This window comes from Paramisgurnus dabryanus, chromosome 9 (genome assembly GCF_030506205.2).
Source record: "Paramisgurnus dabryanus chromosome 9, PD_genome_1.1, whole genome shotgun sequence".
Lineage (NCBI taxonomy): Eukaryota > Metazoa > Chordata > Actinopteri > Cypriniformes > Cobitidae > Paramisgurnus > Paramisgurnus dabryanus.
In genome coordinates this window covers 25,851,670-25,866,466 of record NC_133345.1, presented here as the reverse complement: position 1 = coordinate 25,866,466, position 14,797 = coordinate 25,851,670, and the positions used below count along the sequence as shown (strand labels likewise).

Sequence of the window (14,797 nt, the reverse complement as noted above, 5' to 3'; positions counted from 1 at the left end):
CCAACTAACTGTTTTAAATGAAAGGTTTAAAATACTCTCAATTTTTAAAGTCTGTAGAACCTTCTTCCATTAACTTTTAAGGAACAGTTATTTGGATTTTTGTGGGTTCTTCGTGGAACCATACAGCCCGACAAAGTCAATTTTTGACCTCTATTTTTAATGTTTATATTTTTCAGATTAAATACAAAAATACAGTCACCCTCTCATTTAACAAGCAGCACTATTGTCATCTTTGATGAAAACACTTTACTGATATATATATAATTAGGTTAAATAATTTCAACTTGTTTATAAGTCATGTTAATTATAAACTAGTCAAAAATTTAAAAAAAAGTAGGTTAAATTGACTTGCATAACCAATTTGATTAGCACTGCAGCATTTTTACAGTGTGCCTCTAATCTATAGTAAACCGGCTAATACCGCCATCTAGTGGTTGTTACTCAGTGTTACACGACACTTCTGTGTTTGTAGCATTTCTGTTTGCGAGTGGGACAAGTTTACTCTACTTGATTTTTTTTTCACATTATGCACTCGCACTTTTAGCACTGATAACCCTTTTTTCATTTACTCTGTCATTCTGAAACTCTCTGAAAGTTTATCAAGAAAATTACGTGTCGTTATTATTACTCACCTTAAGCCCGTATGCTTTATCGTTTAAAGCAACAAAAAAAATCGCAAATAAAATAAAACAATGGGTTAGAACAACATAAGTAGATAATGACAATTATTTTTTCGGTGAACTATTGTTTACAGATTGCGCTTAGCATCGGACTTTTAATTTGAAAATATCAGACAGGAAGTTTATTCTGCTCGCACAGGAAGTTGAATTATCAGCTGATCGTGGTGTTTTGGATGGAAGTTGCATTTGGTACGGAGGGGGGTCTTTCTTTATCATCTTAAGCGAATCTTTAACGTCAGAGACAGCCGTAAATAAAACCGCATGTAACGGAAAGTTATCCCCGACAACCGAAACGAACGAACCCGGAGAAATCCGCGCTATTATGAACATATGAAGATCATAATTTGAGATTTACTTGCCTGCTGTTGAATCATCGGAAAGAAAGAAAACAACGTCAGGCGAGGCTCGTGCGAGTCGGTGATAGTCTGATATGTATGTGTTGTCTCATCTCGAACGGTCCACCGGCATTCTCCCCTCGACTTGGGCATAAATAGCTTAAGATGCATGTAATGTAACTGTCCGGACAATACATATTATTCGTTTGTTTCAATAAACGGTAGCGTGTGTTTTATGAGATTAAGGAGTAAGTTAAAGATCAGGTCAAAGTGTTGTGTTTTTTATTTTTGAACACACTGCAGTCGAAAAATAGTTTCTTGGCTAGACGCCTGCATATGGATTGCAAGAGAATTAACTGTAATTAATTCTTGCTCGTGCTAGACCAGCTACCCGTAACCACATTGCTGTGACTGACATACAGTTTACTTGTAATTTATTTAAGCTTTCTCATTTATTTAAGCTTCACTTTTATAAGTGTCTGGTGATCATTTTATATTGTTATTTATAAGCATGGTGACAGTGAAATGCACCGATAGCTGGATTGCAACACTTGTGTTTTGACATTACTTACGTCACGGTGTCGCGTGTCACTCATACCGTTTAAACCATACGGGGCTTTTGAGTGTGTGAGCTTTTAAAGCAGTCTACTTTAGTTAACTCTGGACTAAACAGGGACACATTTGTTGCGTTAACGGTGGATTGTACAAGATTCTTCGAGAGGAAAGATTCAGATCTGGCACGGTCAGAGATCCTCGTTGATATCCCCAATTTCTCCCCGCCAATGCTGGATCTGGAGGTCGTTCCTGAAAGATCTTTAGGAAACGAACAATGGGAATTCGCATTAGGTAAGTGTGTTGACATGATTTGGGGTTGATGAAACCAATGAATGTGGGGCAAAGGGTAAAATAGCTCACGTCAGTCTCCTTGTTGTGAGCCTATTTAAAATTGACATCATATTTAGTTGCCAATTTGTTTGAGGTGTGTGGTGTTTGCTTTATATTGTAGCTGTATTATTTGAAGTAAGCGTAGGCTATTCAAAAACAAACAGGTGTTTTTTTATAGCTCAAATGTTTATACTTTATTACTTGGAAAATGTGTTACACCAGTTGAAACACAACCCCATCTGTTCCCCATTCATCATTAGGTTATAAACAGCTATATTAAAAAATAAAACACAAATAATGCACCTCTTTCGTAAACACTTGAACATGCTGAATACTTACTCTATATTAAAACAAACAAATAAACCCCTTTCATCTATAGCAATTGTTGAAAATTCAAATTTGTGACACTTCTCATTATCGCCTCCTTATGATAAATCGCTTCATTATTTTCCTCATGTTTTGGTTACAAGCTTCTCCTAAATGCCTAAATGTAGGTTAATGTATCTGGAATACAGTAATAACTAGCTATTTTTCCTCCAGGGATGCCATTGGCCCAGGCCATTTCTATATTACAGAAACACTGCCGCATCATCAAAAATGTCCAGGTGCTCTACAGCGAACAAGTAAGATCTGTCAATAATGTCGCCTATATCTTTTATTCCAGATACTAACCATTGAATAATTGGCATATAAAATGACCAGTTGTTTTATGTGCCGGTTAAATGTGTTTATTTCAAACATGCTTTATTTCACCAAACAGATGCCACTTAGCCATGACCTCATTCTCAGTTTGACTCAGGATGGAATTAAGCTGCTGTTTGATGCCTGCAATCAGAGACTGAAGGTGAGAGATGACACTCGTGTGTGCACTGACTATCTGTTGATTCTCGTGGGTGTTTTGTTACACTTCTTACATTACAATCCCAACGTTTCTCCATTGAGTCAATGCTGTTTTTGCAGGTAATTGAAGTGTACGATTTGAGCAAAGTAAAGCTGAAATACTGGTAAGTGATTGTTTGCTTTTTCTACAATATGTGATCCTGTCTATGCAAACCTAGCTAAAGTATTTTTTGTGATTTACTGTTTTCTACATAAAACCATAATGTAAAGAAAATTTTGTAAAAATATAACTCTGATATCTTTAATATTGACCAATTTAATTGAAATTAAGATTTGCCGGTTCAAGTCTCATGGCCGGGAGGTTGCGACTGAGGCTCCCTTGGGCAAGGCACCTGTCCCCTATTGCCTACTGGGCACTTTAGGGATAGCTGCCCAGTGTTTTGGGTGTGTGTGTTTCACAGACAGGGTCACATATATTATATAATTTGATATGCATTCATGCTTTACATTTAATCAGCATGTTCATCAGTTTAGAGAACTTAACCCATGCCATGGCTATGGATCTTATTTGTTCACACTGCAAAAAGTGGCTTTCTTACTTAATATTTTTGTCTAGTTTTCAGTAGTAATATCTAAAAATTCTTAAATGAAGATGCGTTGTCTTGATGAGCAAAATGATCTAAAAAAAGTCTAGTTTTAAGATAAATAATATACTATTTAAGTCAATCTGTGCTTAAAACAAGATATCTGCAAAATATCTGACAATGGGGTGAGAAAAAAATTCTTGAAATAAGTTAACTTTTTCTTAAACATTTAATTCAAGAATAGTTTTTTCACCCCATTATGGTTATGATTTTGGGGGTGATGACACCAATGAATGTGGGGCAAAGGGTGAAATAGCTCACTTCAGTCTCCTTGTTGTGAGCCTATTTAGAGTAGACGTCACAGTTACGTCACCTCAAGCTGCGCGCGCAATGCGGTTGCAGAAAAACAGTGGAAATGAATTAGACACGAGTGAAAAGAGCAAGATAACTCACTAGAAAATGTCCTGTTGTGCTGTTAAGTGTCAGAATAAGAATGCCAAAAAAGATGGCTTTCATTTTTATAGAATACCATCGTCGAAGACATCATTTGAAGATAAACGTAGGTGTTTATGATTACAATAAGCCCTTAAACGGACAGAATGGAGCGAGGAAATCATCTGGAAATCTTTTTATAATTAGAATAGAAAATAAGTAGAGAGGATGTCCGGTGTTCTATCGAAGTCTGTTCCCTCCATGTGTTTCTTATAGCGTTTTTATCATGGTACAATTAAAATTTATTCAGAATAAATTTTTTTATACTGAAAAAGCAATAATATCACAATTTTTTTTATATTTCATATTTTTTTTTCGTTTTCTATTATTTCTTTTTATTTCCTTATATCTAAGCTTATGTCTTCTTCCTGTTTGTTCTAAAATTATTATGTTTACATACTTAATAAATATATAAATATAGCACACACACACATGATGTAAAGTGTTATTAATATATAAACATTTAAATGTATGTTTAAACATAATACTTTTATAATAGTTTTAGAACAAACACGTAAGATAAATATAAGGAAGAAATAATAGAAAACAGGAAAATTATGACATATTTAATAAACGCTATTATATATAATACATGATAGTATTGCTTTTATATGTACTTTAGCGATTCAGACTGTAAAAATAATTGATTTAGCAAAAAAGAACAATACATATACATTACATACATGCATATCAGTAGCCAAGCCATTTAAACTTTTTATTTATCTAAAAAATAAACGCAACGTGATTAAAACGCTATAAGAAACATTGCACTAAAGGGAAACATAGGGGAATCAGACTTCGACAGAACACCGGATCCATAAAAATCACGGTTTAATGCTAAAACACTTCACAACCCTACTGCAGAGCAGTCACTTTCTGCAACCAGTTTGGCTCCGCCCACAAAAAAACGTCATCTCTGTTTGCAAACACGAAATTGGTCTATTCACAGCAAAAAATGATTTTCAAGAAAACAATCTTAGTATTTTTGTCTTGTTTTCAGTAAAAATATCTAAAGATTCTTGAATTAAGATGCTTTTTCTTGATGAGCAAAACGACCCAAGAAAATAAGTCTAGTTTTTAGACCAAAATATCAAATTTAAGTGATTTTGTGCATAAAACAAGCAAAAAAAATCTGCCAATGGGGTAAGCAAATTTTTCTTGAATTCAGTGTTTAAGAAAAATGTTCAAGACTTTTTGCTTACCCCACTGGCAGATTTTTTTATTTGTTTTATGCACAAAATTTGATTTTTGGTCTTAAAAACTAGTCTTATTTTCTTGGGTAGTTTTGCTTATCAAGAAAAAGCATCTTAATTTAAGAATTTTTTGATATTTTTACTGAAAACAAGACAAAAATACTAAGAATTTTTTTCTTAAAAAATGTTGTAGCTGTATTATTTAAAGTAAGCATAGGCTGTATTTAAAACAAACACAGGTGTTTTTATAGCTCAAATGTTTATACTTTATGACTTGGAATGTGTGTATGTTACACCAGTTGAAACACAACCCCATCTGTTTCTCTTGGCCCATTCATCATTAGGTTATAAACAGCCATATTAAAAATAAAAACACAAAAAAATGCATCTCTTCTGTAAACACTTGAGCATGCTGAATCCTCACTCTATACTAAAACAAAAAAATGTCTTTCTTACTAATTACTACTCTAAACTAGACTAAAATATTTTCTAAAAATTATTAAATTAAGATGCATTTTCTTGATGAGCAAAATTACCTAAGAAAATAAGTCGAGTTTTTAGACAAAAAATATACAATTTAAGTCAATTTGTGCTTAAAACAAGCAAAAAATATCTGCCAATGGGATGAGAAAAAAAATCTTGAAATAAGTGTACTTTTTTCTTAGACACTTAATTCAAGAAAAAAATCCTCAGACCGTTTCACTTAATTTGTATATTTTCTGTCTAATATCTAATTTTGCTCCTCAAGAAAATACATATTGATTGAAGATGTTTTTTTAGAAAATTTTTACTGATAACATGACAAAAATACTAAGTTAGAAAGTCATTTTTTGCAGTGCATCACTAATAACTATTGAAATTTCTTCTAATTTTTTTAAATGACCCTTTGCTCTGTACTTTACAGTGGAGTTCATTTTAACTCTCAGGCAATAGCACCTACCATTGAGCAGATTGATCAGTCTTTTGGCGCTACTCATCCAGGAGGTAAGTTGCCTTTTGGTGCGAGTTATAATTAAAAATGTCTTCCTGGCTTGTCTGTGTTTTCATTCGGAGCTTTGTGCTCTTACTGCATCCAGTCTACAATGCTGCCGAGCAGCTTTTCCACCTGAACTTCCGAGGGCTTTCCTTTTCCTTCCAGTTGGATTCCTGGAGTGAAGCCCCTAAGTATGAGGTATGTTTTCACTTATTCTCAAGCCCTTGCAAGAATGGCTATTCCATGGAATTGGAGCTTGTGTGATGTATCCATTAAATACACACAGTTTACATACATTATATTATACAAGTATGTCTCACATCTTTTGTCTGATTGCTTTGTAGCAAAACACAAATAAAGTTAAGGCATGAACACAAATGTTATTAATGTATGCCTGCTATCACCCATAGACTGATTTCGTAACGTTTAAGTATGTAAAACCCAACACTGATTTAACAGCTACGTTTGGAAATAAGCCTAGATTAAATCCCCAAATAAGATTAATTCTTTCACATCAGTTATTGTAATTGTGCAGACATTCATTCGATGAAAGGGACACCTGCACAAACACCTCATTCTACCCCCAGTTGTTTTGCTTTGACAGCCTAACTTTGCCCATGGCTTGGCCTCCCTGCAGATTCCTCATGGGGCTACTGTCAAACGGATGTATATTTACTCTGGCAACAACCTTCAAGAAACCAAGTAAGTGTTGCACATATGAGTGAATAGAAATTGTGGGTGTGTGAAAATGACCCATTACCACTAATGTATTTTTATAAATGCATGTACAGTTTGGTTGACTCACAAGCCGTGAACCGCAAAGTCATTTTCTTGTTTATGTCCATTTGTAATACGGCTGTTGCCTAATGGGACTATGAATCAGCATTAGTCCTTCATCTAATTTCTAAGACATTTGTTTCTTGATTGAGCTACATGTTATTTCCTCAAGCAGTGATCATTGCAAATCACATGTTCCTTCTCAGGGCCCCCATGATGCCTCTGGCCTGTTTCCTTGGTAACATTTATGCAGAGTGTGTGGAGGTTCTGAGGGATGGGGCTGGACCTCTGGGTCTCAAACTTCGTCTTCTCACTGCAGGTATTACAGGCAGCCTATAGTGGGCTTATGTGGTTAAGGATGTGTGTGTGTGTGTGTGTGTGTGTGTGTGTGTGTGTGTGTGTGTGTGTGTGTCTATATATATGTATATATATATATATAGAGGTGTGGTTCTTCCTTGGCGGGCCAAGGAGGGATGTTTACTTTTTGATAAACAGTTTTAGTACTGTGTTGTGTTGCAAAAGTAAAATCTAGGCCTTGAGAAGCACTGATATAGAGCATAGCAATAATAAGTAAATAAATATGCAGTTTTTTACAGTGTTTGTGTCTGGACTTTTGCAGGATGTGGTCTGGGAGTGATGGCGGATGCAAAACTGAGGACCTTTGAGAGAAATATCTACTTTGGAGATTCTTGTCAAGATGTTTTGGGTGCTCTTGGTTCCCCACATAAGGTCTTCTACAAGTCAGAGGACAAGGTGATGACCCTCCTTCATATACAATGCAACTTGCTTTATTCTCGAAAAAAAAATGCATCTCTAACTATGCATTCACACCAGACGCGGTAGAGGCGGCAAGCACGAGTGATTTACATATTAAAGCAACACTATGTAGTTTTTTTACCTTTAAATAATGTCTCTAAAATTATTTCAGTGATAGAACAACTTTTAACTGGACAAATTGTACTGTTGCTGCAACCTGAGCAGCCTCCTAGCTGCTACAAGCACACTCTGAAAGTGGCGGTGGAGGGTAGGAAACACAGCCCCGCCCCTCCCCCTGCCTGCAGAAGAGTGTCTGATACCAGGCGCTTTTCAACCACATGGGGGAGCTGTAAGGCGCGGCACAAGAGTTGCCGCGGGAAACCCGCGAGTTGAAAAATCTGAACTTTGGCGGAAAATCAGGAGCTTGCTCTAGTAGTGATGTGATTACAGGAAGCCAGCGGAGTCGCAGAAGCCCCTCCCATGACGCAAATGTCTGCATAAATGTATCGAATGACTAGAATTTCACGCACAAATGAAGCGAGTAAACTCAACTGTTCAAGCGTCCAACTAAGTGCGAATAGCGCGTTTTTGTCGCCTCTACGGTGTCTGGTGTGAATGCACAGTAATGTGGCATTCACACCAGACGCGGAAGAGGTGGCAAGCACGAGTGATTTACATGTTAAGGTGTGAAACCCGCAGAATTGAGTGTTATCTCTGGAAACACGCGAGTTGAAAATCTGAATTTTGGTGGATTTTTGGATTTGGCTCTAGTAGTCACATGATTACAGGGAGTGAGCGGAGTCGCAGAAGCCCCTCCCATGATGCAAATTTCTACATGAATGTCTTGAATGACTAGAATTTTACGTGCGAGTAAACTCAAAATGTTCAAGCGTCCAACTATGCGCGAATAGTAAATTTTTTCTCTACCGCCGCTGGTGTGAACGCGCAGTAAGATCTATTGTTTTTGTTTGCCCTAACAAGCATTTGTGTTTTTTATGCCTCAGATGAAGATCCATTCACCTTCCCCACACAAGCAAGTCCCGTCCAAATGTAATGACTACTTCTTTAACTATTATACTTTGGGGATGGTGAGTATTTGCTTTAAATTGCTCCATTACTTGTAAGTGACTTATAATTACTGTGAACATTGCTTTGTTAGTTTAAATTATATTGTATGACGTTTATGTATTGAACCACTTAACAAGTAGCATTTGTTTTCCTTCCTTCAGGATTTACTGTTTGACTCTACAACCCACCTGGTGAAAAAATTTGTCCTCCACACCAACTTCCCTGGCCATTATAACTTCAACATGTGAGTCTCATTTCTCTGCTATCAGCTCTTCTCTGCTGTTTTTTATGTATTGCAGCTGTGTAAATATTAAGCTGCTGCTGTGTCAGGAAGGTTATACTAAAGGGTGCTGCAGTCTGGACATATTGATTCATAAATTGAATTTCATTTCATTATGCTTGTAATGTTTAGATTTGTGTGCATCAGTATCATATTGCCACTGTATTTACACAACTCAACTCATATCTGCCTCTCTCCTGTCTCAGATACCATCGATGTGATTTTAAGATCCCACTTATCATTAAAAAAGGTCAGTGTTGTATATATCCTACTATAGTTTAATACTCTCTATCTTTTTTAATCCCCTTTCAGTGTTTTGAGCCCAGAAAATTGCTATAAAATTGCCTTTTGTGTGAATGGAAACGTCGTGTCTTGGAATCAATCTTGGGAACGCTCCCGTAATGGGGACCTAGTAACATTGCCGTAACATTTCCGACTTGCATCCTGTGTGAACAAAATGCCATAAGAGGGGTGCATCATAGTGGGGACACATGTATCATGGCAAAAATACAGTTATCGTTCAACTCTTTGACATGGAGGTTTAAAATGCAGGTCAGTGTTCACAACGAAAAATGTATGCCAACTGGAAAGAAGCAGAGATCAGGGAGCTCCTCACTATTCACGCTAAGGCTGAGATCGCAATGTACCAGTTAATGATCGAATCAGAAAAAATGCACATGGCATGTGGTTTCTTGAAAGAGAGAAGATACTTAAGACGTTGCAGAAAAAATACACCAAGTGCACAATTACAAATACATTACAAATCACATCACATGTCTTTACGGGATCTTTCCAGGATGTATGTAAACGCACAGATTCCCAAAAATCACTGGCAGTGTAAATGAACAAAGATTCTAAACCATCCCGGACAAATTTTCCATGTAGAAAGGGCTTTTGAGGTCACTTTTCTCTGCATTTGCATTACTAAACAGTAATAACGTTAATTGCCTGTCTTTTTTTTGTTTTTTATTTTTGTAATGTTTTAGATGCGGCAGATGCTCAAAGTGAGGACTGCATTCTGACCACCTACAGCAAAGTAAGTAGATGGACTGTTACGCATCATAATTATGCAAATGTAATTTAAAGATCACGCCCACATTTTGGGATTTTAGCTTATTCACAGTATCCCCTAGAGTTAGATAAGTCCATACATACCTTTCTCATCTCCGTGCGTGCTGTAACTCTGTCTGACGCAAATCACTCTGCCCAGTAGCAGTGGTTCGCCTTCTGAGAATATAGTTCCCGGTATGTATACTGTTAAAAGATGGCTGTGTCTCATATGACCTTGTTATTTGTACACGGTGTGACTTTACAAATCACAACACATAAATAGGAAAATGTTCGCGTTATTTTGTCACTTATTGGGAGCAGTTTGCTAGCTGGAGCCATTCACTTCCAGACTTTGTGCTAAGCTAAGCTAGCAGGGGCTGCGTCAGACAGAGTTACAGCACGCACGGAGATGAGAAATGTATGTATAGACTTATCAAACTCTGGGGGATACGTTGAATAAGCTAAATTCCCAAAATGTGAGCTTGTTCCTTTAAATGTTGCAGAGTACTAAAAACAGTTTATACTTTTCCTCAAAGTGGGATCAGATTCAGGAGTTACTAGGACACCCTATGGAAAAACCAGTTGTGCTACACAGGTGAGAGCCACGTTACGAGTTTTTATGCCAACCTTGCAGGCTTGCCTTAAAGGGATAGTTCGGCCAAAAATGATATTAAACCCATGATTTACTCACACCCAAGCTGTCCGAGTTGCATATGTCCATCGTTTTTCAGGCAAACACATTTTGGGATATTTTAGAAAATGTTTTAGATCTTTCAGTTGATTAAATGTAATGTTACGGGGTCCACCCATAGTCCACGACCTTCAAGTTTAAAAAAAGCGTCCATCCTCCAGGATGATAAACAAAGGTCTTCTGAGGGTAATCCGTGCGGTGTTGTTGTAGAAATATCCATATTTAAAACTTTATTAACGTAAATAAATACCTTCCGGTAGCGCCGCCATCTTAAACTCTTCTGTATTCAGGAGAGAGTATTAGCGTAGTGTACGCACTTTTCTTAGTGACGTATGACAAATTCGGAGGGCGGGGCACAGAGCAGGAGCAGAGTAGCCTCCGTAGGCTGCGTAAGCTCTCATCCTGAATGCGGACACGACTAAGATGGCGGCGCTACCAGAAGATATTTATTTTCGTTAATAAAGTTTTAAATATGGATATTTCTACAACAACACCGCGCGGATTACCCTCAGAAGACCTTTGTTTATCATCCTGGAGCCGTTTGGATTTAATTTGTGAAGGGTGGACGCACTTTTTTTTGGACTTGAAGGTTGTGGACTATGGGTGGACCCCGTAACATTACATTTAATCAACTGAAAGATCTAAAACATTTTCAAATATCCGAAAATGTGTTTGTCTGAAAAACAATGGACATATGCAACTCGGACAGCTTGGGGGTGAGTAAATCATGGGATTAATTATATCAGGGAATCCAAGATGTACATTTGCATTTACTGATGACATGAATCCCCATTGGTAGTCACTCCCGAAGGTCACTTATCATTTGCATAAAGTTGAACTTTTTCCACCGTCGTCACATAGCTGGACACCCACCAACAATTACTGGCGTTGCCAAACTTCCAATTTAAAATTAATGAGATTGCGTCGCTTTGCCATTGAAACCTGTTTTTACTGCATTTAAATAATTGTGCTCTGCACTGCAGGTCTTCATCTGCAAATAATACCAATCCCTTCGGTTCCACATTTTGTTTTGGACTACAGAGGATGATATTTGAGGTATGTGATCGTCTCCATCTTGTTTGTGTTACTCGGCATGCATGCTTTAAAATGCTAATATCTCCAGTTGCGATTTTGTATCTGCAGCTGTGTCACTCGAACTGTGTGCATCTCACCTACTCTGTTGTTGCTATGGTTACAGGTCATGCAGAATAACCACATAGCTTCTGTGACTCTGTACGGAGCGCCTCGCCCCAGCAGCCTGGCTCGCGCAGAGCCGAGCGCCCACTAAAGTCATCCGGCCTCTAAACTGACCAGTAGGGTGTGCCTTCACTCGCTGCTGCCATCACACAAGACATGCTGGGAACTTCTCTGGAGTTTCCTGTCCTTGCCGTCCCCTTCCCCCACACCATGAAAGATCCATCTCCTTCATAAAAGCACGGAGCAGCTCTCAACCTGCTAATTATCCCCGATTACCATGCAACCCTGGCTCCGCCTCCAAAGCTTTTACCCAGACATGCATCATTGTCAGCATTGTTACAGTTCTTGTGGATGCACAGTGATACAGTTCCGCACATATTTGTCGACTTGTTTTTTATACATAGTCACAGCTTTTGTCGTCTGTGCAAGCCATTTTTGGTCTAAAGTTCCACCAAAGGACAACGATTGAAGCATTTCCTCCTCTGCACACTAAACGAAAATGCAGATCTGTTTAACTTCAGAAAAAGCAGAGGATGCACAACAAGACGAACATGGACAAAAACTTTCATGGGAGAAATTTGATCTGCGTAAGGTTACAAGCACAAGATAGCACGGCGTGAAAGCGCAGTGCAGTGGATCGGTTCTTTGGGCAAATGAGCAGGCTCACACACTCAAAATGATTCATAAACTCAATGCCATTTCATACCAAGTCAGCAGCACAGATTACCTCCCATTTGAATGCCGTACGTTATTATTATGATATCGAGTTTGGAGCGCATTCACGTTCATTTTTAACATTTGCACTAAAGTACACCTAATTTACTTGATAACTTGATCTCTTGTCCGCCGAGGAACGTTTTAATTGGAGTTTCACAGTGAGAGGATGGCGGAGGAGGTAAAGAGGACGTGTCTGGAGAGAATTTCAATCCCTGCTTCTTTTTAAATCTCATGCCGTCATATGCATTCACGTCCTCCTTATCCATAGTAAAAAGATGTGAAGTTTTCTTACTTTCAGTATCTTTAAGTCTTAACTTCCAAATTTGTGTTTTGTTGTCTGATTGCCAAATCGCTAGCCAAAGATGAAACAGTTAACTCTCTGTCATTTTAAATATCTCATTGTACCAGAGCATAAGAACATTCCCTTTGATTTTATTTGATTCGTACAGCCCGTGAATGCTTTTAATGCACCCGATCGATCACTCTTTTATGAAATATTGTTCTATCTTGCTTTTTATTTTGCATTTGTCTTTTACCTTTTGCTCTGGTAGTGTTTTAGTAGTGAGTAGACATGATGCTTTCTGCAGCAACTCTCTGTTAGCGTGTCTATATCTGTACAGACCTGTAAATAGCATGCACATTTTCTTTCGCCCCATTGGTCTGAGATAACAGTACGATATCTGGAATCCCCCTAACGCATTTATTAATACCTTCAGTGATATTGGTGTGGGATAGTTGTTCCAACTTTCTAAGTGTTTCCAAGGTTTCTTTGAGAGATGTAGTTGAAGCAGCATATGTTTGACCACTATTAGGAGATGATGAGAACGTGTTATATAAGGAATTGTTCAGTAGATGGTTTGTTTGACCTTTTATAACTACTGTTCATTGGTGTACTGCCTGGTCTTGTAATGTGTACAATGGCAGCATAGCTACCCGTGGTATCCGTCATTTTTGAGTCAAAACTCCTTTGGTGTCAATAAAGCATCCCTTTGGCTTCTACACTGTAAAAAGAGTTGTTGTTTCACCTTAAAAAAGTAAGTGTTCGTGCCGCCTTAAAATTTTGAGTTAATTCAACTTAAAAATATTTGTCAATGTGGAGTAAACTCATATTTTTAAGATTAATTAACTCACCCAATTAGTTAACCCAAAAATAAAAATTCTGTCATAATTTATTCACCCTCATGTTGATTTAGACCTGTATGAATTTCTTAAACAGAAACATTTTAATAAATGATGATAAACACATAGCTGGTGGAAACTATTGACTTCCATAGTAGGAAAAACAGATGAAAGTACTGTGGAACTATTGTGATAAATATTTTGATTTATTTATTCAAAAATATATATTTTGTGTTCATCAGAAAAAAGAAATTCATACAGGTCTGGAATGACATGAGGGTGAATAAATTAAGACAGAATCTTCATTTTTGGGTGAACTATTCCTTTATGGCAGTACAAACACTTAAAGGGACATTCCACTTTTTTTGAAAATATGCTCATTTTCCAGCTCCCCTAGAGTTAAACATTTGAATCTTACCGTTTTGGTATCAATTCAGCCGATCTCTAGGTCTGGTGCTAGCACTTTTAGCATAGCTTAGCACAATCCATTAAATCTGATTAGAGCATTAGCATCGGGCAAAAGAATAATCAAAGAGTTTGGATAATTTTCCTATTTAAAACTTGACTATTCTGTAGTTACATCTAAGACAGACGGAAAATTAAAAGTTGGGATTTCTAGGCAGATATGGCTAGGAACTACACTCCCATTCTGGAGTAATCAGGACTTTGCTGCTGTAACATCACTGCAGCAGGCGTAGTGATATTACGCACTGACCGAAAATAATCTCCTACTATTGAAAGTAACCAAGGGGACTATTTTCAGGCCGTGCGTAATATCACTACGCCTGCTGCAGCCATGTTACATCAGCAAAGTCACTGATTATTACGCCAGTTTGAGAGTATAGTCCTAACCATATCTGCCTAGTAAATCGCAACTTTTAATTTTTTGTTGGTCTAAGTACACGATGTAACTACAAAACAGTCAAGTTTTAAATAGGAAGAATAACGAAACTCTTTGGTTATTTTTTAGCGCAATGCTAATGGTCTAATCAGATTCAATGGATTATGCTAAGCTATGCTAAAAGTGCTAGCGCCAGACCCGCAGATCAGCTGAATGGATTTCAAAATGGTAAGAATCAAAGGTTAACTCTAGGGGAGCTGGAAAATGAGCATATTTTCAAAAAAAGTGGAGTGTCCCTTTAACTTTCTTAAGTTGAAAC

The 14,797-nt window shown here is 37.4% G+C and overlaps 1 protein-coding gene across 2 annotated transcripts; it reads left to right on the top strand.

The window, feature by feature from the left end:
• The first annotated feature begins 821 nt into the window (after positions 1-821).
• phaf1 (phagosome assembly factor 1) lies at positions 822-14,256 on the top strand. 2 transcript variants are annotated; one of them, XM_065283324.2, is made up of 16 exons: positions 822-1,861; positions 2,441-2,523; positions 2,661-2,744; positions 2,861-2,904; positions 5,914-5,993; positions 6,086-6,180; positions 6,587-6,684; positions 6,966-7,078; positions 7,379-7,512; positions 8,520-8,603; positions 8,745-8,827; positions 9,070-9,113; positions 9,850-9,899; positions 10,450-10,508; positions 11,588-11,660; positions 11,803-14,256. In XM_065283324.2, the coding sequence occupies exons 1-16, from the start codon at positions 1,798-1,800 to the stop codon at positions 11,890-11,892; spliced, it is 1,278 nt and encodes a 425-aa protein (XP_065139396.1). In that variant the 5' UTR covers positions 822-1,797; the 3' UTR covers positions 11,893-14,256. The 2 variants fall into 2 exon arrangements, with proteins under 2 accessions (XP_065139396.1, XP_065139397.1); XM_065283325.2 differs by having other exon boundaries at positions 6,620-6,684; positions 11,803-14,255.
• Positions 14,257-14,797: the final 541 nt, after the last annotated feature.